Source organism: Neurospora tetrasperma (genome assembly GCF_000213175.1).
Source record: "Neurospora tetrasperma FGSC 2508 unplaced genomic scaffold NEUTE1scaffold_81, whole genome shotgun sequence".
Classification (NCBI taxonomy): domain Eukaryota; kingdom Fungi; phylum Ascomycota; class Sordariomycetes; order Sordariales; family Sordariaceae; genus Neurospora; species Neurospora tetrasperma.
In genome coordinates, this window is record NW_009799179.1 from 522531 (window position 1) to 547922 (window position 25392).

General features: G+C 51.0%; 9 protein-coding genes across 9 annotated transcripts in view; 4 read left to right on the forward strand and 5 right to left on the reverse strand.

Moving 5' to 3' along the window:
- The window catches only part of NEUTE1DRAFT_104508 (uncharacterized protein), a gene marked incomplete at both ends in the record, with an annotated part of 1562 nt that extends 1007 nt beyond the window's left edge, over positions 1–555 (reverse strand). The window contains 2 exons of the mRNA XM_009856806.1: positions 49–417; positions 508–555. Of these exons, the coding sequence (XP_009855108.1) occupies positions 49–417; positions 508–555 (417 nt within the window). The remainder of the gene's footprint in view (positions 1–48; positions 418–507) is intronic.
- Positions 556–1499: 944 nt separating this feature from the next.
- On the reverse strand, positions 1500–4043 carry NEUTE1DRAFT_88906 (uncharacterized protein; the record flags this gene model as incomplete). Its single annotated transcript, XM_009856807.1, has 2 exons — positions 1500–1759; positions 1883–4043. 2 exons carry the CDS (start codon positions 4041–4043, stop codon positions 1500–1502), a joined length of 2421 nt encoding a protein of 806 aa, XP_009855109.1.
- A 1676-nt stretch (positions 4044–5719) lies between these two features.
- On the forward strand, positions 5720–6764 carry NEUTE1DRAFT_149239 (uncharacterized protein; the record flags this gene model as incomplete). Its single annotated transcript, XM_009856808.1, has 3 exons — positions 5720–5987; positions 6051–6162; positions 6233–6764. 3 exons carry the CDS (start codon positions 5720–5722, stop codon positions 6762–6764), a joined length of 912 nt encoding a protein of 303 aa, XP_009855110.1.
- Positions 6765–7882: 1118 nt separating this feature from the next.
- NEUTE1DRAFT_70233 (protein arginine N-methyltransferase 1) lies at positions 7883–9994 on the forward strand (the record flags this gene model as incomplete). The annotated part of the gene is made up of 5 exons (XM_009856810.1): positions 7883–8175; positions 8261–8270; positions 8383–8512; positions 8629–8960; positions 9032–9994. 5 exons carry the CDS (start codon positions 8086–8088, stop codon positions 9508–9510), a joined length of 1041 nt encoding a protein of 346 aa, XP_009855112.1.
- Positions 9995–12809: 2815 nt separating this feature from the next.
- Positions 12810–14971, reverse strand: NEUTE1DRAFT_118413 (uncharacterized protein; the record flags this gene model as incomplete). Its single annotated transcript, XM_009856811.1, has 2 exons — positions 12810–14060; positions 14129–14971. The coding sequence occupies 2 exons, from the start codon at positions 14903–14905 to the stop codon at positions 13194–13196; spliced, it is 1644 nt and encodes a 547-aa protein (XP_009855113.1).
- A 1258-nt stretch (positions 14972–16229) lies between these two features.
- On the forward strand, positions 16230–18167 carry NEUTE1DRAFT_88920 (uncharacterized protein; the record flags this gene model as incomplete). Its single annotated transcript, XM_009856812.1, has 1 exon — positions 16230–18167. The coding sequence occupies one exon, from the start codon at positions 16230–16232 to the stop codon at positions 18165–18167; it is 1938 nt and encodes a 645-aa protein (XP_009855114.1).
- Positions 18168–18174: 7 nt separating this feature from the next.
- NEUTE1DRAFT_88924 (riboflavin synthase alpha chain) lies at positions 18175–19368 on the reverse strand (the record flags this gene model as incomplete). The annotated part of the gene is made up of 2 exons (XM_009856813.1): positions 18175–19064; positions 19177–19368. The coding sequence occupies 2 exons, from the start codon at positions 19205–19207 to the stop codon at positions 18331–18333; spliced, it is 765 nt and encodes a 254-aa protein (XP_009855115.1).
- A 1043-nt stretch (positions 19369–20411) lies between these two features.
- NEUTE1DRAFT_125174 (uncharacterized protein) lies at positions 20412–21913 on the forward strand (the record flags this gene model as incomplete). Its single annotated transcript, XM_009856814.1, has 2 exons — positions 20412–21259; positions 21557–21913. 2 exons carry the CDS (start codon positions 20412–20414, stop codon positions 21900–21902), a joined length of 1194 nt encoding a protein of 397 aa, XP_009855116.1.
- An 845-nt stretch (positions 21914–22758) lies between these two features.
- Positions 22759–23990, reverse strand: NEUTE1DRAFT_125176 (uncharacterized protein; the record flags this gene model as incomplete). The annotated part of the gene is made up of 2 exons (XM_009856815.1): positions 22759–23571; positions 23647–23990. The coding sequence occupies 2 exons, from the start codon at positions 23915–23917 to the stop codon at positions 23282–23284; spliced, it is 561 nt and encodes a 186-aa protein (XP_009855117.1).
- Between the last annotated feature and the right edge of the window lie 1402 nt (positions 23991–25392).

Genomic DNA, 25392 nt, shown 5'->3' on the forward strand with positions numbered 1-25392 from the left:
CCTTACATCATTACACCAATAAATTGCCGCTCCCCAACTACAGCTCACCCGCCCACAATTCCCCGGGCCCGGTCCGTCGCTCGGCGTTCCCGACACTTCCTTCAGATGCTTGACGCCCGCCGCGACGTACTTGGCTAATGCGTACCCCCACTTGGTGCTGCTGCTGCTGCTGCCGCCGCCAATATCGCAGTCGACACGGATGACTTCCCGACTGTTCTTATTCACCGCGTGGGCTTCGAGGATGCCGCCGCCGGCATTGGTGGCTGGGTCTTCTTCTTCTTCTGTGGCGGTGGTTATGTTGAAGGAAGGAGGAGGAAGATCGTCTTGGATGGTGTAGTCGGAGGAGGGGATGTCGTAGCTGGAGGGGATGGGGGAGTTGGAGTTGAAGGTGGGAAACGCGAGGGTGGTGGGGATTGTCTGTTTAGGTTAGGTATTGTGTGTTGGTGTAGCTGGGTACCTAGGTACCTAGGTAGGTAGGTAGGTAGATAGGTAGGGACATCATCATACCTGGAAGATAGCCAGCAACGCTCCGGAGAGAATGAGTGACGAGAACATGGTAATGAGTGTGCGAGGTGGATTCCTCCTCTAGAGACTCAAAGTAGATGGACCGGAGCAGGGTGATTGCTGGAGGGTGAAGAGAACGTCTCGAGGAGAAAGAAAAAAAAGAAAAAAAAAATAGAAAACCTGTCATTTTTGCATCCTCTTGGTCTTATATCACTTTGTGAAGATTTCGAACGTTTCTTTCACAAGTCCCCTTACTCCGCAGACATGGATCCTCGCCGTCGTCAAGCAGGGAACGGTATGGCATGTCGCCGATATCTACAAAGGCGCGGCAGGATTCAAAGCGCGCTTCGTAGCGTTCCGCGTTTGCATCAAAGAACCGGGGCACTCTAGCGCAATGGCTTCGTCAACCTCTCAAAGATATCCCTTAGCGTGCTATATCCCGCGTTCATAAGATTCGTTGTCTTCGCTATTGGGCACCATGCCGATTAAATCGTATGAAACGCTTGGGCGGACTGGAGTTCTTTGGAGTTCGGTTGCTATTGAGCATCTTATGTGTGAGACCTTGGCCTTTGTTGTTGAGCTTGAAGCCGGGTGGGAATGAATGAGATGTATCGTTAACGTGATGGCTGCAAATCTTCCCTCAACAATGATAGTGCAGTAGCTTTTGGTCTTCCTTCCCATCCTTCACTTTTGCCAAATACGGACAAGCAGATGCCTCGGCGTTCCGCACTGCTCTCAAGCAAGGAAATCTAAGGGGCATGTTTGGTATTATACCATATTGTGGGGTTGTAAAATAAAAATAGGAATAATGATAACGTCGATAACTTCTTTCTAGCCAATTGAAAGCAGCTCAAGTGCGGCTCAGTAGCCTATGCGGAAAGCACCAGTTGACGTCTCGATTCAAACACGGAACGTACTGGATGATGCTCCCATTCTAGGATGGTACGGCTTATTCTCCAAGGGATACCAGATAAACACACTGAAAAACCAAAACGTTAACACCATCTTTCCTCTGGTTCGCGCCACTTGACCCCAAGGATCTCAAAAATTCTTCTCTCATCTCTGCCCTCAACCAATTGTCCCTCTGTGACCTTCACTCTGCCACGTCCCCTCATAACCTCCTTGTACAAACCCCTCTGGTTCAACCGCATCCCCTTCTTTGATGCAAGGAGACGCATACTCCGGTTGAAGATATCGTTCCCAGTAAAGTAGATCAATGCGGCGCCGTACTCGGTTTCGGGGACAAGCAGAAAATCTACTCTGCGCCATATCGGACGTGGAGTGCTTGATGAAGCTGACTTGGCAGATCTCCTGATTATCATCTTGTCGCTTGTGGCTTCGTCTGCCCGTGGCAGCACACAGCAGCCGAGCCATTTACTGCCTGGTCCATCCTTCCCTTTCCGGTTCGCATGTAGAGCCGATAAAGTAGCAACCACACAGCCCTTGTCCGTCAGGACCTTGAGCAGCCGCTCGAAGAAGGGAACCAAGTCGGCTGACGAGGTAGTATTTTTCTTGGTAATGATGAAATCCACATCCCTCGAGCTCTCCGCTCCACGCCGATAACTACCCCCAATGAGCAACTCGACAGCTGGATCAATCTGTGCTGCCTCTTTCTTGATGTAGTCGCCAATGGCAGTTACCTCGCTTCTCGGAATGCGCGTGTTCAGGTCTTCGTAGTAGTCGACACCAATCCGTTGATTGTGCGTCAAATTTGCTTTCTGCTTCAAGTCATCCAACGTCCTGAAGCCCTGAGAAATCCACTTATTGGCGCGGCCGTTCCCAACATCGTAAATCTTGAGGAACGTTGCAAGAACATGGTCCAGTGGCGAGGCTTGGGCGTACTCAAGGCGCCGAAGCGAATCAGTTGTGACGATTTCTTCGATCTTTTCAGCCAGTCTCTTCCCAATGCTGGGGAGATGGTGTGCTTCATCTGCCGTGGTAATTCTAGTATTCTGACGCTTGAGAGTAGCAATTGCTTTACGGTAGGCAGTAGTGCGCCATTGATCAGAAACTCGGCTGTAGTAGTCGCACATTGATTGGAGAACCTCGATTGTCCTGGCATTGGGGTTTTGGGCTTCAGCGGCTTTGTCCTTAGTCCCACCCTTGTTACAGGCAAACCGATCTTCAGATGCGATTTTTTTCTGAGTGGGTCGGCGTGTTCGTTGTGAGCGGCGCTGTTGAGTGCGTTCATCTGCGGAGTCCTCCTCTATTTCGGATTCAGATATGATCTCCTCCTGGCAGGAGACGACTGACTGAGCATCATCCTCTAGAGGACCATCCAAGGGAAGGTCTTTGTACTGATGTAGGAGTTCAATAAATCCCGAAAGCTCGTCTTTCGGGTCATCTTCCGGAGAATCGTCTTGACGATGAGGTGATATTTTTGGCAGACTACTTGTTAAGCGAGGACCACCAGAAAGTAGGCTTGTGATGATGGGTGGCCTCGGTTCTGGTATGTAATCATCATCCGCCAAATCTTCTACTATTTGCTCCTTAGCCACAGGTTTAGCGCCCTTCTCTTGTACGTCAATGGACTCGGCCAAAGGGACTGATTCCTCGCTTTGTGACTGAGTTTTATCTTGGGAACTAGGGGCCTGCTTTCTCCTTTTTGCCGTCGATACCTTGACCTGTAGTGACCGATTGGAGATTTGGGATGGTGCATGGGTATCTGTTGCCTGCGCAAGTAGTGTCGGTGAAGCTGGTTGAGGTCGACCTGGGATGTGATAGCGAGCCTGGTCCGCGTTGAGGATTGTGCGGAACTGAATACAGTCTATGGGATAATCTTCGTTAACAATGACTGGAGCAGATGTTGTAGGGGTAGCTTCTAGAACACTCTGAATATCATGATAGGCCAGAAGCTTATCGACAATGACATGAGTAGCTTCTCTCAGAGAGCGAACCCACTTGGCCCCATATTGCTGGGCTCTGGAAATGCGCAGTCGTCGGGCAGGGGCAACGTTGTCGTTGGGAATGTAGAAGAACATGAGAGTGCGGAATATCTGGTCTGCTTCCGGTACAGCGTTTGCCTCGGCTTGGCGTTTTCGTTTCCTCGTCGAAGATGTGCCTGACGGAGATTGTTGATGAGGTGATGAAACCAGTCTTGCAGTTGACGGTATGGGCAACGTCGCACTTCTCTGCAGCGATGGGGGAGCCGGCCGAGCAGAGCTTGTGCTTGGTTGTGGTGTTTCTGTTACGATAAGGGAAGTATCTGAGACATTGGGTGTGTCTCTTGTGTTCTTGAGGGCAGTTTTTCGGAGATCCTGCGTTCCCGGGGTGGCTTTGATGATGTCGACCCGCGATGATGATGATGTTTTGGAGAGTGGAGTCGAAAGTGTCGCTGCCGGCGGCTGTGTCTGAGGAATTGTCGGGATCTTTGGTTTTGACTTTGGCTTTGGCTTCGTCTTGGAACTGAAGAAGGCTTTGCTTCTTGCGCGATGTTCTTGTTCCTGGGTGTCGAATTTCTCATCATCACTGATGGTCTCACTGAGGGCGTCCAGCACCTCGAAGAAGGCGACCTTTTCTGCGAGTGTTTGGAAGCTCATCTTGATCGGTCAATTGCGGCAGAGCGTTTGGTGTTCGGTTCTGAAATAATTCAGTTGCAACTGAAGCCGGTCAAGATTATGGCGGATAATGTCGGTTGATCATGTCGTCGCTTCCAGGTTTTGACGTCCCTTCTTTGTCCGATTGTGACTTGAGCAAACGGCTGCGGTTGCCTGAATTGGTTGACGGAACCAGCCGACTCGTCCGAACTCGGACCTTGTTAACACAAGATGGAAGGTACGTCCGTAGTGTTGACGTCGCTCCGTAAGGTAGAGGTACCTCTACAGTACCCAGGTAACTCCGCTCAGTGTCGAGCGGCAGTAGGCAGTGATTATATATGCCCTGGAGAGGTAGGAGATACTGCCCCGTGAGTGATTGCCTGTAACCAAGTGAAGTTGTGCACTAGTCGCAGTCGGGCAGCGATTTTGTTTGGATCGCGCTGACCCCTTGTAGCCGATGTGGGGAAGAAAGTTCTTTGGCCAGGAAACAGGCGCGAAAGTCGAGCGATAGCACGTGGTGGCGCCCGGTCCCGCTACCAATTTCTTGGCTTTTCAGGGGCACGGTGGAGAACTAAGTGTACTGAATACTTGACAGCTGCCAAATGGGTTATGGACAGTGGCGGTCTGTTTCAACCTCCATTCAATTCGCTGGCCGGGCAGTCGTCACAGCTTCCTCCTTCCCCCTTTTCGTTACAGTTTGGTACACAACGAACAACCTGGAAGACGGGAAACTCAAAACTGAAATCGTCAACTCCCGAATCCGAGTCAGGCCCTGTCCGCTCCCTTGCTTCAAGTCCACTTTGCTTAGGTTTCCTCACACAATTGACCCTGCAGAATAATTCCACCTGGCGACAGCACGCTGCCCGTCATTTCTCTCCATTGTCTAGCGACCCCATCTTCATCACTACTCACCACGCAGTCCACGCTAGCGTACTTTTTTTGCTGCTACAGTAATTCGAGAGCATCCTCAACGTTACTTAGGTCAATTGACTTTGACCGTTCTGAGTTGTACATCGCTACAGTACCTACTCTGTTCCGGCTTCTTCGCAACTCCAGTCCGACATCTCATCGCTCCTTGTTGCAAGCACGCACCATCACGTCCTGTCTACCTACTACAGCACCCAAGTTTACATTCCCGTGTAAGTCGGTATCATGTCGAACCTCTTTTCTGGAATGTAGGTACCCGTCCTTTTTTACGTTTCTCTCTCTCATCTCACATGCTTGTCACTTCTGGTTCTCTCCACAACTGGCCTAGTGGGCTTTACTTGTGAGAGGCTGCAATCGGATGGTCTTCGGTCATTCATGTTTCTCTGGTTTCTCAGGATCCGTATGTCTCGGTTCTGCTTTCTCATATTTTCAGCCATCACATGTCATTATTATAGCGTGATGGCTATGATGGTCTTGGTCTCGAGCTAGGTTCCTCTCAGGGTCACCCAGACACAACGGCCGGGCAGCACGCACAGTACATATACCATCACGAGCAATATTACTGCCGTTACGTTTCAACCTTCTTTGTCCTCCATCATCCTCCAATATCCGGTCCGGAATACAAACATGTCTTGGATTTGTCGACATATGCTGACCCAACCAGAAATGCCCGCCTGAGAGGCACGGCAAACAAAACCACGTCAAACAAAACCCCCCAATCACCCGCCACCGACGATGTTCACCATCATCATATGCCCTCACCCAGCAACAATTCCATCTCCAGCCAGAGCTCAGCCAACCTGTCATCCAAGCTGCCGCCACTTCCTGCCTCACCCTCACTATCTCAGTCCATCGGTATGATGGGCACTGGTGAAGAGGCCCTCAACGCCTATCATCTTCCCAGGCCGCTGCCACTGTGGCTGAACCCGACTGCCGCGAAGCACATCGTCAAGGGCAACTTTATGACACTCAGCGCTAGGCCCAAGACGGTGGAGCAGGGCGAGTGGATTGCTCATCAAGGTAATTCATGTTCCTTTTCTGTGACTGTTACACGTTATTGTGTCCACTGACATCATCATGTAGTGGTTGAGCATTATCGCAACTTGTGGAACTTTGTCAGAGTTGTATACGAGAAGGAAGAGGATGGAAAGTCGATTTGCAACTCCACTACCTGCCCCAGGATGTCCGCTGGAACGTAAGAACGGAAACCCCCAATGCCCATGTCGAAGCACCTCAAGGATCTGTTTTAACAGAAATGGGCACAGGAACCACTCGTACACGTGGCTAAACAGCCGCTTCGAGCCCATTGAGCTCCCAGCATATGAATACATTACTCTGATGCAGCGGTGGATCTCGGGCAAGATTGACGATACCAAGATCTTCCCCACCGAAGCGTCGGGGGTCTCGTTTGCGCATAACCCTCAGATTACCACAACGGCACTTTTGACGGGTCCTGACGACTGGATCGGCAAGCGCAGCGGATTCCCCAAGGAGTTTTTCAACATCTGCCAGACCATCTTCCTCCAGATGTTCCGCGTCTACGCTCACCTTTACTGGGCCCACTTCACGGAGCCCTTCTACCATTTGAACTTGGAGAAGCAACTCAACAGCTGTTTCAGCCATTTTGTGCTGACAGCTACCGCCCTCGATATGCTCAAGCCGGCCGAGCTTGAGCCAATGCAGCCGCTGATTGATCTCTGGGCCGCCAACGGCACCTTCCCACCGGAATCCAAGGCTTATGAGTACGCCAATTTGAAGGTTGGCACTCGCCTGATGCAGATGGCAGGCCTGGCTTAATTAGGGAAGCATGAAAACAAGGGGATGTAATGGGGGAAAAAACAGATCATGTCATGATGAGGCTTATCAACATGTGGAGTTTTCTGATCTATCTCGGTTATGTTGGGTTACTCTAGAGGATAGATAATGGCCATGTGTGCATTGAACGGGAGTCAGATGTGGCAGGCAAGAAAAGCGATGGATGAGGAGACTAATACCAAGAAGAAAAGTATTACTATATATACCTGGCCGAAATAGTATGGGTTTTGTTGAAGAAAGACGACTTGTCCTTACGGGGATGTTGACTCGAGATGGCAAGGGGCAGTCGGAACTTTTAGTCCCAGAGTGTTCGAAAGAAGGTTGAGAACTGATGGCCCATGGATTATGGATCTGAATGGCGTTGAAAGGGAAATACCAGCTCTCTACAATACTACAGCTTTCCAGAAGCCTAAATTACTAACTACATAGGTATCTTAAGTCCATTCAGCAACCTCGATACCTCGCGATATCCAAACCCACGTTGGGTTTACACCTGATGTCAAATACATGGGAGCACGGGCTAGACCTAGCGCCAAAGTGGCAAGCACCACCAGGGGAGGGGGCCAGTGAGGTGGAGTGCTCCAAAAAGGGTCCAAAAGGGCCCATCAACGGCCCAGACTGCCAAGACCGAGCTAGGCACGCCAGATCCAAAAGGGGACAAGCCTGGAGATTGGACGGCGTCGCGGGGGCAAGAGATCGGATAATGCGATAAAGCGGATTCACCGCAGTTGCAGTCCCCATGTTCGGGGGGCCGGCGCGCAGGCTGTGTGGAGGTAAGGTTCCTGTGCCAGACGTGCCTGTCAGTGCCTGGGCTGCGCGGATGTCGGACAGCCCTGTGCGCGTGTAAGTGCCAGGTGAGGTGTCAGGTCCAGTGTGGGTGACGACTCGGGCGCTCTTGCGGGCAGGCGGGAAAGCCCCAGGACCCCACCCCACCCAGGAACTGCCTCCCTCTCCATCCATCTCTGGAGCCCAGCACAACCTAAGTAGAAGTGGGGTATGGATCTGATTTGGCAACCCAATCTCTGACGGGGCCAGGCAAAAAGTTGAGGCAAGGAAAGGCCATGCTGGACCCGTCTGGGCAATTGCCATTGCGGCAGACGAAGAAAACTTCACAAGCATCAGGCTCCCCTTCGAACCTGCCTCTCCATCCTCTTTCCCACTTTTTATCTCCATCGCTGAGCTGCCCTGCAAATTTTCCAGCTTTACATCTTCCTCTTCTTTGATTCCTTTTGGTTTTCTACACCAATTCATCTTTTATTCTTGTCTGTTTTCCCATACACAAACAGCATCAACAACAGTCAAGATGGCGGCCAACGATCAGATGGACATTGAGGTTGCCGAGCAGAAGCTCAAGAGCATGGATCACGCCGAGCAGCACTACTTCAACAGGTACGAACATGACCGTCTCGCCTCTTCTCGTTGATATCCTATGGTGGTAGAGACAGATCAAAGCTAACATGACTGCGTCCTCTAGCTACAACCACCATGGTGAGACACCAGCACCCGCTTATCGCGAGGTCCACGGACTGCGCGCTTCCTAGTTGGCCTCGTGGCCGTTATAGTCTGGCTGTTGCTAACCTGGATTTGTTGCGCAACAAAGGCATTCACGAGGAGATGTTGAAGGACGAGGTCAGAACCAAGTCGTACATGCACTCTATCGTCCAGAACAAGCACCTTTTTAAGGACAAGATCGTTCTCGATGTTGGTTGCGGTACTGGTATCCTCTCCATGTACGTCCCCATCTCCTGCATCACGCAAACCTGCAGCTCTGGCGCTCCTGGAATGCGCCAAACACTGCAAACCAAAAACGGTGAAACAGCCTGCTAACCGTCTTCTCTTCTCACAGGTTTGCCGCTAAGGCCGGCGCCAAGCACGTTATCGGTGTTGACATGTCCACCATCATCTTCAAGGCTCGTGAGATTGTCAAGGTCAACGGCCTCTCCGACAAGATCACCCTGATCCAGGGCAAGATGGAGGAGATCGAGCTTCCCTTCCCCAAGGTTGACATCATCATCTCTGAGTGGATGGGTTATTTCCTCCTCTACGAGTCCATGTTGGACACTGTCCTCTACGCTCGTGACCGTTACCTGGCTCCCGGCGGTCTCATCTTCCCCGACAAGGCTACCATCTTCATTGCTGGTATCGAAGATGGTGACTACAAGGATGAGAAGATTGGCTGTATGTTCCCTGCCCCTGTTTTTTTGGCTTTTCATTTTGTGAAAAACTTCCTACTGACACCGGTTTACCAGTCTGGGACAACGTCTACGGATTCGATTACAGCCCTCTCAAGGAGACTGCTCTTTCCGAGCCCCTTGTCGACACTGTTGACGTTAAGACCGTCGTCACTGACCCCGTCAACATCTTGACTCTCGACCTTTACACTTGCACCACTGCCGACCTGGCTTTCAAGTCCAACTTCGAGCTCGTCGCCAGACGCGATGACTTCATCCACGCCCTTGTCGCCTGGTTCGACATTGACTTCACCGCCTGCCACAAGCCCATCCGCTTCTCGACCGGTCCCCACACCCAGTACACTCACTGGAAGCAGACCGTCTTCTACCTCAAGGACGTCCTCACCGTCCAGCAGGGCGAGAAGGTTCAGTGCTCGCTTCACAACCGCCCCAACCAGAAGAACAAGCGTGATCTTGATATCACCATCGATTACAAGTTCGAGAACCAAGACCCCACGAGGCAGGCTGAGGGCAGGTGCTTGTACAAGATGTGCTAGTAAAATATTTGATTGCGGATCTGCTAGACAAAAGTGTCGAATCGACGAGTCAAATGGACGATGCGAGCTGAGAAGCCGCCCCTTGTCCATGAGATCGTCGAAGAGATGTGGATGAGCTCACAGTATTCACGAAGCTTTTGGGGGTATTGGGAATTGCACGGCGTCTTAAAAGAGAAGGGGTTGCTTTTTAACCTGGGTTTTGTGTTTTTCATATATTTTGCTTTTTACGAATTCACTAGCGGGACCAGGGGTTTTCTTAGATATCCAGCAGCGGAAAGGAAGCGCGCGCGGAAGAAAGAAGAGACATATATATAAGGGAACTCTCTTACTCTGTAATACACAGAGAAAACATGAGTCAATGCTTGACTAAAGCACGATATCAAAACGCGATACGTTAGGCCCGCCGGGTTGGGTGCGTGATTGCCAAAGCATCCGGAAGATAACGTCAATGGAATGCTTAATGATCACAATGGGATGCCATTTGACGATGATGTTGAACACTTGATGTGATACCCAGCGAAGAAAGAGTTATGACTTGTATAATTCGTTGATTTGTTGAAAATATACCAGACGAAGCCCAGGCGTGACCTTCGGATATTCTTGTCAGTCGATATTGGATCAAGCATGGCACTTGATAATGTTGAGTTAATCTACTGACCGAAGTCGAAATAAACTTGCTCAGGTTGTTGGTAATAAGCGCCAATTGAACAAAGCATGACCAGACGTCGAAATGACCAGACGTCGAAATGACCACCCTGGTTTGTTTGTTAGTCTGGTACAGAAAAAGCCAAAGTTTCAATTTTGGCTTTTGATCAAGTGTTTTGCCTAGTTTGAATGGTCCATGTTCTAGTCTTGAGGGCCTTGAAGGAGATAGACAGAGGTATTATGGGACACCCATTAGAGGTTTATGTGGCGTCACGAACCCTTGCCATTGTCTTATATCCCTTCAACGGAATATAAGCTCCAAAACCTCATTGTTCAGCCCATGATCGGAGTACCAAACTAACAGACAAACCAGCATCATATTATAGTGTAGTGTGGTGTAGTGTAGTGTAGTGTAGTAGACGCTAATGGAAGAAAAGTACCAAGAATGGCTTCATTAGGTTAACCTATGTGTAGTTAAAAAGAAGAAGTGGCACGGTGGTGGTGGTGATGGTGGCAGCAACTAAGGGATGATCACAGTGGGGAAAAAAAAGAAAGAAAAAAAAAAAAAAAAAAGAAAAAAAAAAAAAAGGAGCATCATGCTTGCCGCCCTTCCTTACTCAAATGTTATCGAAAATCTTTTCTCGAGTGTGTAAGCTGCACCAGTCTTGGTTTGGTTCCAAGTTTTGGTTTATACATTACATTGCATTACATTCATCTGCACCGCGCGGTATTAGTACAAATAGATTAGTCTTGAACGTTTCCTTTCCTTGTACTAGCCGGCGCTTAATTAGGTCAGGTACCTACCTGCCTATCTACCTATTAAGAAGCTTGACTTGACAGTCTACCATACATGGTTTATTTGATAATGTCCGTGTTGCTTTGTTCAGTCGGTGACTGATTCCTATCAATGAGCTCCAGCATGGTAATTTCGATGGTAAAAGCTACCCGGTAAAGGGACATTAGAATCCACTATTGGTTTTCTCTAGGAAACTAGGGGGCATGAAATAAATGATGAGGAGGAGGAGGAGCTGTGTATGTGTGTGTGTAGAGAGGAGAATGAGTGATCTACCTATTTGGTTGGTGTACGTACGTTGTACATTATCTATCTACAGGGTTATTTATTTGTTTCATGGGAACTACAAAGTTGGTTCTTGTGGCCTTGTCCTTTATCTACGTTCCTTTCGTTGCTGCTCTGATTATTTTCTCGTTTTGCATTCCTGCTTTCCTATCACGATCAACCTTTTCCTTTTCACACTGATCTTTTCAACCCTTCCCTTCCCTTCCCTTCCCTTCCCTTCCTTGTGTTCGTTTTGTGTGGGTTTATGGGCAAGTTATAACCCCCCTCGTGTATCACCACATTCATGGCAGACAACTACAGTAAGTAACTAACTACCAAACAAGAAGAAAAATAAATAGTAGAGCAAAAGTGGGTATACCTGGAGACTGATGGCCGAAAGAAGTAAAAAAGATGCAATAGAAGAAGAGGAAAAAAAAAAAAAAAAAAAAAAAAAAAAAAAAAGATCCTAGAGTTACTTGATCTTTTGAATTCGAAATTTGGAAAATCATCCCCATCCCGTCGTCGTGCCTTTCAGTTCTGTATAGAAGAGAGAGAGAAAAGAGAAAGAAATGGAATCCCATCTGCCGGCCAAAAGATCGCTTCAGATCCTTTATATCCATATTAACGACGCCACGCCATGCTATCAACACCGATTTTCGCCTTTTTCTTGGAATCTTCTTTTCTTTTCTTTTGATATGGTTTCCCCAAACCAGTCCAAGTCCAATGCATGAAACCACCTAACCAACCAACCAACCAACCACCAATATCTCAAAGCAACACCCACCATGAAAGCAAAGAATTAGGTATAAACCGTTGAACCCGACTTAACCAACCCCACAACATCCCCTTACCGACCTCCTCCCCCACGACCCCGTGCAGGTCCCCGTCCATACCGATACGGATCCCTTGGATCAAAGTGCTTGCCCATAAACATGGGCTGGAAGGGGGGTTCCGACCTCGCCACGCCGTCCCACTCGGGTTCCCGTTCGGGAACGACGTCTACAGGAGGCGTATTCGGGAACGTCTCTTCCGGACCAGCGTACAGTGGAGCCAGCAGAATCGGTCGCCTTGCTGTTTTGTTGTTTCTGTCGGTAGGGTCGGTAGGTGGCTTGAGACAACCTGCGCCTTCGTCGTCGCTTGCGATGAGGATGGAATCGCTTGGTGAGTGGGCTACGGTGGTGGATGATGATGATGAAGAGGAGGAGTCCTAGTCCGTCTTCTTTTTCATCTTGTTGGTTTTTGTGTTGGGGTTGGTTTGGGGATCGGAGGTAAGTAGGGTTGGTTCAGAAAACGGGTGGTATTGGTACTGGTACTGGTCTTGGTCGTCGTCGACGTAAGTGCGGTTGTCGTCATCGGAGGAGGGGGAGGAGGATAAGTAGCTGTTGTTGAATGCTGGATCCCAATGGGAGTCTTCGGCCACAGCGCCTAGGCCGTTGCGAGGGCGCGGACGCCAGAGGGAATTACGTCCTTCGGTTGGGACAGTTGCGCTCCGACGGGTTCTGGTGCGCAAGGGTGGATATTTGTTACGGACCTTATAACTGTGACCGTCTCCATCAATGTGGTCGGATACTCTCTCGGACAACCGACGATGAGGATTATATGTGCGACCAGAATCTTGATTGCCGCGGCTGTCAGTACTAGAAGTATCATTATGCTGAGAAGAAGATCTAGTCATAGACGACGACGACGACGACGGAGTAGCGAGCGGCGCATCAGGTTGAGGATGGACATTATAATCATTAAGAGGCGTCTGCCCGGGAAGCGTCCGCAGAAACTGGCGCCTCGAACGCTCTTCCGCGCGTTGTTCCATCTCTCGCCGCTCATAAAACTCTTTGGCTGTTTCATAACGTCCATTCATGGCTTCTTTTCGCCTTTTAAGAAATGCATCAAGATCTTGCCCGCTCCGATTAACCCACAAACGCCGTATATAATACTCCGCAAAATCATCACTATCTGAATTCGAACTAAAACCATACCCGCTCTACTGGCTGTTTCCGCCGAATCGCTCAATAATCTGCGCAACCTGCTTGGCGAGCTCCGTGGCCTCACTGTTGGTGGCGGCCTCGGCGTACACACGGCAGGCGTTCTCGGTACCACTGGCGCGGGCAAAGGCACGGGCATCCTTGTACTTTTTGACGGCGGCATCGATCTGCTCCTGGGCACCTTCGGGGTGGGACAGGCGACGCTCGGCATCAGTGGTCTGGAAGAGATCCTTGTTGCCAACGACAACGCGGACGAGCCTGTTGGGAAGATCGTTGTAGGTCATGGCCCAGTCACGGAGGGACCAGTTCTTGTGCGCCAGGATGACCTCAACGAGGAGCATGTCGGAGATGGCGTCACCGACGGTCTGGTTGATCAGGTCGCTGAGGGCGGCAAGGGTGGTGAGAGCATCTTGCTGGGCGGGAGACTGCGGCTCGGTGGTCTTGAAGGCTCTCAGAGCATCAGGAGAGAAGAGAACGGTGCCGTGGCCGTTGGCCTCAAAGTAGACACCGATATCGAAGCTCTGGGCGACGTGGTGAAGGTGCTTGACGCCCGTGGGAGTGCACATGACGGGCAGCTTAAGGTGGGAACGGATGTAGTTGGTGCTAGCACCGTTGGCATAGGCGGTCTGGACAACACCAATGCGGAGCTCATCCTTGAGACCGGCGCTCTCGACAAGGTCACCGATGAAGGAGGCAGCAAGAGAGGAGATGCGGTCACCGTCGAGCATGAAGAAGCCGGTATCGGGATCGATCCAGTAGTAGATCAAGCGGTCGGCATCGCCATCAAGAGAGCAGGACCTTACGCCGGGCTGGGGCGCGGGCTTGGGGGGAGCGCGTTGCTTGGTCTTGACGAAATCGGCACCGGACTAGGAGAAGGAAGACAGAAGTTAGGCTTAATTATCAACAAAGCTGAATACAAACTTGAGCTACTTACCTCGAGGTTGAGGACCTCGGGACGCAGAACGTCGTCATTGACGATCTTGACCTCAAAATTGACCTTGTCCTGGGGAACGTGCTTGAGGAACTCGGCGAGCTTGGGACCTCCGACACCGTTGGCGCAATCGACAATCAAGGGGCCGTTGATTCTCCTGCCCTTCAAGGCGCGAACAAAGGCATCGGCCATCTTCTTGTAGTATCCGACTTCGCTGACTTCGCCGTAGGAGGTGGGGGTGCCCTCGGTGTTGGTAGCGCGGACCAAGTAGTGCAGCTGAGGGGTAGTCAAGATCTTGTAGTCGACCTGCTCTGTTTCGGTAGCTTCCAGGGCGGCGGCAAGGGCGGTGACAAGAGTGTGACCGGATGGCCTCGTGTCGCGTCCATAGATGACCTTGGCGGGAGCACTCAGGTCGATCTTGAGGTCGGTCGCAAGCTGGTTGTAGTATTGGACAAGGTCCTCCGGGGTAGGAGCGTTGACGAGGTTGGTCGCAAGGTGCTCCCAGTCCTGCTCGAGCATCTCGCCCATGGGGTCGACGATCTTGACACCATTGTCGACGGCGGGGTTGTGACTAGCGGTGATCATGACACCGATGGTCTGGGAGTTGAGCTTGCGGCTGCGCAGGGACGCCAGCAAGCCGACGCGGAAGGTGACGCCGTCGAGCAGGTCAGCCTTCATGCGGAACCCCGCAGTGCCATACTTGTATAGCTGCCCCTTCTCCAAGGGAACAATGGCATGCTTCTGGGCAGCAGCCAGGATGCGTTCGTCGTGATGCGCCATGGGAGGAAATTCGGAGGGGGGGTAGTTGTCTGGTTTCTACTCAGCTGGTCCTGCGGTTTGGAGTTGGATTAGGAGAATGGAGAAGCGCAGAAGGGGAGAAGGAGGAGGAGGGGGTGGGATATGAAGGGCGGTCGGTGGAAGGCTGCGTGAGGAAGCCAGCCAGATGTACCTCTAGTAGCCAGTGAGTGTATGAGGTGCCCCTGTGGAAGAAGACAGAAAGGGGGGTTGGTCACAAGTAGAATAGATACGATGGGGTGCACGATGGAGATCGATTGGATCGTCTTTGCTTGGATTTTGCCGGCTGGCAACGTGAACGAATCCACACGCAGTCCACATTTAGTGTAGAGTGCAGCAACAATAACAACAAACAAATGCATGAGCTGGTTTCAGGATCCTCTCTCTCCATTCCCTTCACTTTCTTTCCATTCTTACCGTTTTGATGTGTTGTATGGATCTGGTAGGTTCCACAGTTCCACTGAGCTGTAAGTACTTATTCTGAGAGACTTCTTGAACGTAGCCAGCCAGCTGACGGCAACAATTGTATTGAGTGTTGACTTTTCCCAGTTCCAAAGGGTTCCAACGTGAGAAACAAAGACTGATCGGGCAATGCAGCCTCGTGCAAGACAAAAGGGGTCCCGACTCCCCCAAAGTGGGACTGTCCTGGCTGCTAACAGAAAGAATGGGGATGAACTCAACTCAACATGCGAGGGACTGGACCTGAGCTCTTCCACTTCGGAGCTTTCTGCGGTCTTGGGGTTGGGGGGGCGCACCGTTAAGGTGAGCTGATGAGGGGCTGCAAGGTGACGGATGGGGAAATAGTGGGAGCCGCTAGTGCAAATCACCCCGAGCATTAGGATCCACTTGCACGTCATGCCCAGCCCGCGGTTTGCTAACGCACCTCAGCCCTCGAAAATTGTTAGTGCATGTTAGCGTCCCCTGAATGGTCCACTTGCTAGGTACCGGCCGTTTGCCGCCGTTGCTCGGGCGACTCTCTTTTCTTTTCCCGAAAACCAATTAACACGACAAACGCGCAGTCCATCGCCGAGACGCGTCTCACCGGGCAGCAACCTTGACTGTTGCTTATACTTTTGACAACGACATTCTCGTACCCGGTGGTCGGTGATGACTTGCTAAAGTTGTTTGGCTTGCTTTTGGCACCTTTTTGGAATCCTGCTTTTCTCGCACATTCCTACCATCATCTTCCTGTTATTCCGCTACGACGAACATTGTTTTCCTTTGTTCTTGGTTTCTTGGGATTCATCTTCGAAGGGTTGATTATAAGACATTTTTCTTTTCTTGTTTCCATCTGCTATAACCGCTCATCATGGCTGGCGATACTGGTGCTAACCCACTGTTTCTCGGTTGGGTCAAGGAGTGGTGGGATACCGCCCGTGAACACAACACCAAAGGCGCCCCCACCTACAAAAAGGCATACAACTCACTCAAAGCATGTCCATTGACTTTTCAACATCCTTCGGAACTTCAGGTACTCAACGGGTTTGGCCCCACAATCAGTCAAAGACTTACCGACAGGCTTAAGCAATATTGCGAGGAGAATGGCCTCCCCATGCCCAAACATCCCAAGAGGAAGCGAACGTTGGAGTTAGAATCAGCTCTTGCGGCAGCGGGTGCCGCGCAAGATGAACAGCCATCACCTCCCAAGAGAGCCAGGACAGCCCGACCTTATGTTCCGAAGCTGAACAGCGGCGCATATGCTCTGCTCATGGCTCTTTCAGAACTTGGACCCAAAGAGTTCATGGACAAGACCACGCTTATCGCCAAAGCACAACCTTATTCTGAACACTCCTTCACCGTTCCTACCATGGCAAACAAATCGTATACAGCTTGGGATTCCATAAAGACACTCGAAGACAAAGAACTTGTTTATATACGCGGTCGGCCTTCCAAAAGATTTTCATTGACAGATGACGGCTGGGAAGTGGTCAACCGGATGAAGGAAGCACAGAACCTCGTGGATGGAGTGGGTGGGAGCGCTAATACGTCAAGGAACTCCATTGCTAGTGGCAGCGGTACTTCCAATCCCAACCGCAGTGAGAATGTCAACCCTAATCGTCAAGACAGCGGAGTCAAGAGGGAAAGTCGATACACACCTCTTGACTTGAAGCCGTTTGTCTCGACTACAGCAACCCCGGATAGACCATTGCAGCCAAAACCTCACACGGCAAATTCAGAATATAGTATCATCATCGATAGTGACGATGAAGACCCCAAGTATGATGAAGAGGACCGGAAACCAATTATCCGAGAGACGACAAACCGCGATTACATCGACCTGGTAGCAGACGGCGATTCCGTGCCTGACGAGTCCAGCCTCCCCCATTTTACCCCCATTCGACTAGCCCCCGGCTCCTTCACAGTCGAACTAGTCCTCGACACGCGCGAAGTCCAAGCCAAGAACAACCGGGACCACATCCAAGAAGAGCTCTCCAAACTCGGTGTTCGACCCATCATGCGGAGTCTCGAGCTCGGCGACGTCCTCTGGATCGCCAAGTGCAAGCAACCGGGCTGGCTTAACAGGCTAGGCGCCGAAGGTGACGAGGTCGTCCTAGATTACATTGTCGAGCGCAAACGCCTGGATGATCTTATTGGGAGCATCAAGGACGGGCGCTTCCGCGAGCAAAAGTACCGGCTGAAGCGATCGGGCATGAAGAACGTTGTTTACATTATCGAGAACTTCAACATCGACATGGATATCCGACGACAGTACCAGGACGCAATGGACACGGCCATGGCGTCGATCCAGGTCGTCAACGGCTATTTCTTGAAGAAGACAGACACGATTGCCGAGTCCATCCGGTACTTGGCGGCCGTGACGTATATGCTCAAGGAGATATACGAAAGCAAGCCGCTGTTTGTCATTCCAACTCAGGTCCTGACGGCCAAGAATTACTTGCCGCTGGTGAAGCATCTGCGGGAGAAAGAGCCGTCCAGGGGGTACTATATCAGTTATCCGGCCTTTGCGTCGCTGGTTTCCAAGTCGGAGATGATGACGCTGAAGGACGTGTTCATCAAGATGTTGATGTGCATCAGGAGGCTGTCGGGAGAAAAGGCGATTGAGATCCAAAAGGTGTGGAAGACGCCGTTTCAGCTGGTCAAGGCGTTTGAGGCTTGCGGGAGTGATGAGAATGGGAAAAAGAAGCAGAAGGTTTTGGTGATGAGTATGCTTTCGCACCTGGTTGATCGGAGGAGTGTAGATAAGGGACTGAGTGAGAGGATTGCTGATGTTTGGGGTTTTCTGTGATTCTCGTCGGGGTTGAAGAGGCCAAGAAGCCTTGTTTGAATAATTGTCTTGTATATCAAAGTCCTTGACACGAGCTTAGTACATGTCACGAATGGTATCATACTCATCTCAACTTTTTTCCCTTCCGTATTGAAACCGTAAAACACTTCCATTCAGCACAACCTCAAGAAAACCCCTGCTTCACAATCCCCTCGACAACCTTCTCCAACAACCCTCTCCCCTTCTTCTTTTCTTCCCCCTGGCCCTGTTCCTCAGCAGAAGCAGACCCCAACAACCCCTCCAAATACCCCCTCAAGCTCTTCTCCACATACTTGGCCGTCATATCCACCTCCACATTCACCGTCTCGCCCACTTTTTTTCCTGCCACCACCACCCGTTCCTGCGTGTACGCAATGAGCATTACCTCCCACCATTCCTCCTCATCATTCACCGCCGTAACCGTCAAACTAGTTCCATCCAGCGCAATAAACCCCTTGTACACCACATACCGCAACACCTCCTTGTTTTTAGGTCTAAACCGGAACGTCAACGCCTCCCCATCGGGCGTGATCTTGATGATCTCCGCTACGGTGTCCACATGGCCCTGAACAAAGTGGCCGCCCATGCGGGTGTCGGCGCGCACGGCCCTCTCCAGGTTCACGCGCGATCCGGAACGCAGGGAGCCGAGGTTGGTGAGCCGGAGAGTCTCGGGGGCGATGCCGACGGTGAAGGAGGCGGAAGGGGTGAGGGTGAAGGAGGTGACGGTGAGACAGACGCCGTTGACGGCGATGGAGTCGCCTAGGTGGCAGTCGGAGAGCAAACCAGAAGAAGAAGAAGAAGAAGAAGAGGGGAGGAGGGTGATGGTGAGGGTCGTGCCGTTTTTGGAGAGGGGGTCGTTGGGGGTGTAGGTTGTCACCTCTGTTTTTTTTTGGGATTTGAGGAGTTAGTGAGGGTGTTAATACGAGATGGTGGGTGGAAAGATGGGGTGAAAAGGGGGGAGGGCAAAAAGGGGAGAAAGGGGGGAACGGACCTCCGATTTCTTCGACTATGCCGGTGAACATGTTGGCGGTTATTTGAAGGGTACGATGATTTGGAAGGTTGTTTGTGTGGTGTGAGATTGGCTCTTGTTTTGAAATATATTAGAAGAGATGGTGTGAGTTTGATGAAGTCAGTCGGAGGTTGTTGTTGGTGGTGATAATAAGTGAGAATGCGCCGTGTCCCCCGTTTTCCGCGGGGTTCCAGTATCGATGACAGATGCTGAGTGATGTGACGGACCCCCCCGCCGCGCGGATGGACCGGCCTCGGCACTGCTAGGTACCTCTAGCGGCTAATAGTGGGGCTTGCTGTGCCGGGTTATCGCAACTTGCGCCGGAGCCGAGGCCGGAGGGAGTGATGATGGCTACGGGGGTATAAGATATTGTAAGTGATTGTTCGTTCGTCAGTCATCATCCCGAATACCCAACCTGGTTTCGAAATTCCTTGCATAACAAGTAATATGCTTTCTTAACAATTAGCCAAGGGTGTTCTTGTATCCACCTGGTCAGGGTTATGTATGGGAGGACGTCTAGGGTTGTGTAGGGACGAACTGATACCCAAAAAATCCATTGACGACCCCGACATTTTCCAGAAACAACATTCTTCTCCAAAGCAGAAAGCAACAAGCTTTCAACACTCCTCAAGGGAACAGACACTGAGTGTTCGCATGTGGCTTCTACGTATCATTCTGAACTATAATTCCGGTCTGAACAGCCACGCCGGTCGTCTCCATTATACGAGGTTTGACACAGATTAGCCGTGCAGGGGGGGACAGCGACTTGGGTCCCCTTGGAACTAAGCTTTCGTTTTGTCTCTGCCCATCTCCCCACAACAACACATTGATCTGCATTTCAAACTTTAGTCCAAGTCTCAGCAAGGATCTTGGTTGCACGGCGACCAATATCAGCTGCTGGTGTTTTGAAACTAATCAAGCCCGTCAGGAACCGGGCAACCACCGGGTATAAATCCATGTGCGGGGGAGGATTGCCGTTGCTTGGGTCAGACCCTCAGATGAGATCGTCAGGGTGTGAAAAGTTTCCAAGTATGGAACTTCGACGTCACCCTTGTCTGTGCCCTTTCTTTCGTTTGTTCAAATCTCCCCCGTTTGTTTACTTTTACTTCACTTCCATCAAAGCCTCCGGCTGGTTCTGTAGGGAAATTATCTCCCCCTGATTCCTCTGTTCACATTCCCACGTTTCCTTACCGCTACCGGGCACTAAACCAACCACCATGCTCCTCCAACCCATCACCAACCCCAGTAAATATGTCCGCTACATCGTCCTCCTCCTCAGCATATGGGCCTTCATCTACCTCTTCTCACCCTTCAACCTCCGCCTCGACAAAAACAACCCTAGCTACGACGACGACAATGAAGCAAACAAGGGCAGCTCCCTCAGCCGGCAAAATATCTGCCGCCCCTACAGTTGGAAACCCTACCAGCCCCGCCAACCCTCGGACCCTCCCCGCAAGATCTACGATTTAGTTCTCGTCACCACGGAACTCGACCTGCTCGAAGTCCGTCTAAACACCACCTGGGGCGCCGTCGACTACTACGTTCTCGTCGAGAGTGCCAAGACATTTACAGGGCGGAATAAGCCTCTGCTGCTTCAACATGCACTCGACTCCTCCTCCCGGTTCGACGCCTACAAATCCAAGATTATCTACCACGAAGCTGAATACCCCGAGGATTTTGACCCCCGGCCTCTTACGTCGGGAAAAGCATCTGCATCCGCATCCGCATCTGAATCGGTATCATCATCACCATGGCAAGATTTCCACCTAAACGCCATGTTCGATCAAGTGTTTCCTTCTCTCGCAGCTGAACCCCCCACTGGTAACCCGTCCACCCACAACCCCAGTTTGAACTCATCATCATCAATAAGTTCCCGCCGTCCCCAAACAAACGACATCCTCCTCCTCTCCCTCGCCTCCGAGATCCCCCGCCCTCAAACTCTCGCCCTCTTGAAAGAATGTATCTTCCCAGCCCGCTTAACCCTCTCTTCCAAAATGCACTACTACTCCTTCCAATTCGTCCGTCGACCTCCTTGGTTCTCTCGCACGCACGAATATGGTCCGGGGTACGTAGATCAAGAGTCGAAGAAAGTGGAATGGGGACATCCGCAGGCTACGGTCTACAAGGGGGTAGGAGGCAAGACGGTGAAGATGGGTGGACGGGGAGGGTTGAGGTATGGTTTTGGGTCTGGGTCTGGGTCTGGTCGTGTTGTTCCTGGGGATGGGAAAGGGGGTGGGGATAAAAAGTGGTGGACGACAGACGAGTGGCTGGACAAGAGAACTTACTGGTTGTGGTTAGCCAAGTGGTTATGGTTATGGGAGGGAAGAGAAAGACAACAAGAACAAACGTTGCAAAACGCCAGCTGGACATGCCAGTTTTGTTTTCCTACCTTGACGGAATTTCTCCTTATCAACGACGGGGTAAATGGGATGGATCAACATCACCATCGACTCGGCGCCGGTCCTTTTGGTGAAATTGATGAGATGGAAAGAGACAGGATAGTCCGATACGTGCGAGAGGGAAAAGATCTCTGGGCTGATGTCCATGAGCAGCAAGGCGGGAAGAAGTGGGTATTTGAGGAGGTGGTTAATAACACGGACGTTCCGAGTTTCTTGTTGGAGTCGCCAGAAGGAAAAGAAGGCGGGAGGTTGAGGTTCTTGATGGAGAGGGGAGGGAGGAGTGGTGGGTTTAGGGATTACTACCTATGAAGTGCCCTCGAGAGGGAGGATGGAGGATGTAGAGGGAGGGGAGAGTGCGGGAGATGGAGAAGCGGGGATAGTTGAAGGGTTGTTTGAATACGGAAAGGGGTAAATTGATACAGGTAGAAAGATGACGACGGGATGAAAGGTCAGATACATGATGCTACGGGTTGTTTTGAGATGATGGAATCATCAAGACTTCACCATGATTCTATGTCATGGTGGTATTAGTGATCGGACTAATTGACCTGGAAAGAAGAAACAACGGTTCCCACGAGGATTTATTCGGGATGGTGTCAGTATTGATGGGTTTGGAAGGAAGGTATCTCTCGAGTACAGATTTCAGGTCATGGATTTGGCGTTACGATTATTGGTCGGGCTACATATAACTACTTGGTCCTCATTTATTTTTGAATCTTATATACACAACCTGCTCACTGCTGTAATTGTCAATTTGTTTTTTTTCCCCTTCTGATGGTAAGAAAGGCACTGCTGTTCGACAAGACACCAGATAGGGTTGTCTCTCAGGTGTGGGATCGTGCGTTGGAAGGACCATCGCCTTGAAACTGCAGAGTCGGTTGGTTAACCAAATCCAACCCCTTTCGGTTGGTCAATTGAAATCTCATTCCCATCACCACCCACCTCTTTCTGTGCATCATTATCCCACTAATGCTGCCTACGTCAAGATGAGAACGATCTGGCAACCTAGGCTTGACTTGTCTACTCCCAGACAAATGGGAAGTAGCGAACTGCACACCCATTACCTACGACTACCTACTTGCCCCAGCCAGCAAATTTAACTGCTGGCTCTCTCATCGCACAAAGCAGCCCTTGCCCATCACGAGAGAGAAGTATGTCATATGAGCGAAAATTAGACAATAGTATATAATATAGCTATTCTTGATGTTTATTCCGATTATATTCTTCCTCCTCCTTCGACGACGACGACAAGACTTAGAGATATCCATTCATTATGGTGGAATCAACCCCTGCAATTGTGGAAAATTTGCCCGTCCTCGCTCAGTTTTCTTTCCTGATCCAGGTGGATCAGATCCCTCAAAAACTCCTTCTCTCAAAAGCAAAAGCGAGGATGAGAGCTCGATTGTACCCCTGAGTAAGACTGCGTGCAATGGGTATCGGGCTTTGAGAAGTGAAAGTTGGAATTAGGTTGTTATTGTTGTTTTTGTTGGGTACATAGATATCCTTGGGTATTGTCAGAATCGGAGTCGTCGAATTCCCTTGCTGTTCAGTGTTACGGTGTCGTCATTCTGTTTGTGTGTCTCATGCTCCAGGTCATTTTCATTTTTCCATGCTCGTTTACTTTCGTTTATTCCCGTCTCAATCGGGTACTGATCGTTCCGTCGTAGTTTCCCAAACCATTCCCGGACTTAAAGAAGAGCAAAAGCGACGGCAATGCCGGCGCCGAGACCGATCTGGGCAGAGCGGCCGGCGCCACCCGTTGCGGCGGGAGGTTTGGCACTAGTCGACGAGGCACCAGGCATCTCAGACGCGATGGGGTAACCCTCGGAAAGGGTGGGGTAAGCCGAGGCGATGCCAGATGGGATTACGGATCCGATCGTTGTTGGGCATGGAACGATGCTGCTCACAGTGCCTTTAGGAGGCACGACACTCCCAGAGACGGTATGAGGTGAGTTACCGGGGATAGCACAGGCGCAGACTAGATATAGATTGTTAGCACATTGTTATCATTCACATGTGAAAGCAGACATGAACACTAAGACGGTCCACTCACCCTCGGCAGCACCATCGATCACGGGCTGGAACTGAGACGTCTCGCAAGAATCGGCAACGCAGGACTCGATAGCGGCGAAGAAGGCAGCTTGCTTTTCACATTGACAGGCAAAGTCGAAGCCATCACAGCCGATAGACGGGGCGTTGTCGATGAAGCATGTCTGGGCGCAATTAGGGATGGCCTTGACAGCAACGGCGATGCAGCCGGAGACCTTGGCGTTCACTCCGGCAACGAAGAGGGCCCCGGCCACAGGAATCATTGAGAACTTCATAGTGAACAGTTAGCGAGCGACTGTGGTCGAACCTCTGTATGAAGTAATATGATCCGTTGGAGGGTGCTGAGAGAAAGGACGAGTGAGTGACAGAACAAGGTGAAGGACGGGGAGAACCAGAGTAAAAGCTGGAGAGCGTGGCAAGCTGGAACCAGCTGGTTTCCAGAGGGCTGGGGAGGAAGCTCAAAATGAGCTCAGCCCAAGCAGCTTGCAATATTCTTATGCATCAAGGTAGGATGGAGACAACTCTGCCCGCTGCCATGGGTATCGAAGTTCGCCGAGGTGGGGAGCCGGGAGACTATCATGACCCGGAATTGGGTAAGGTTCCGGGAATGCTTGAGGAGTACCTTGCACGAGCAGGGTCTTTCAGCAGAGTTGCCTATCGCGCTTATAAACCAGCTCAAGTTCAGTCTCCAACTTTCGAGGTTCAACCTCTCCGTATCTCACCCGCCGCAGCCCGATATAAAGCAAAGCAGTGCAAGAAGCCGGCTTCTGGGCCAGCTGCATTTCGTGGATGCGTTTCCCTTCTTGCAGCGTTCATATTGCTCGAGATACTTGCGGTTCGACAAAACTAAAGATGCCTGAACGTGGCGAGAAGAGGAGGAAAAAAGGACCAGGGCAGTAAGTGGGATAATCGACACCAAGGTGACCATCTCGGTGGATATTTGGGCAGGTCCCTTGTAAAAGGTCATACTGTATCCCAACGAAAGCTGGGTTTCTCCGCCCCATCTCTCGGTCTGCCTGCTCCTCTGGGAATGGCGACGGTGGGGGATTCGCTCGGGGAGAGAATCTTCTGGGCAGGAGAGGTGAAGATCGCGCCCTACATAGCGTAGTATTCCTGAGCAGGAAGCATGTGGGTGAACATTGCATTGCAATTTCGCAAATTTGGAACTGTCAACCTATCAGCATCCAGCCGTTACACAAAGCGAACAGTTGTCGTAGTTCACGTTGAAGGATGGTACACTACCTCCGGGAGTTCCCGTCATGGCATCGTGTTCGCAGCCAGCAAGCTACCTACCTCTCGACGAGTGCATTTCTTGATGCCTCTTTTCGAGCGACTCAAGAGTCAAGATCACTCTTCCAGGCTAGATTTTAAGCTCGTATAGAATGCGACCCCAGATCGACGCATCCCATACCTGGTTCTGCCTAGCTGATAGCCAAGAAAACGGGTGGGTTGCGCAACCACGCAGTCGTCCGTCCCCCGCAGTTGCATGTGGACCGCAAACCGGTTCCTGAGCCACAGCAACGACGATGACCGCGATTGGCTGATTGCCGCCTCGCCGAGGCAAAGGTCAGCTTGCGAGGAAAATCTCTTTTGGCATATGATCCGGCGCTTTTCTGTCCTCAGTTTTCGTGGAATTTGTTGACCTTTACACCACCTAGTTCACCAACACCCGGTTGACAGTCACTGGCCCGAACTGACTTCAGAAGCGGAGATATCATCGATGGAGTCCACGGTTTCGGCAGACGGGGTT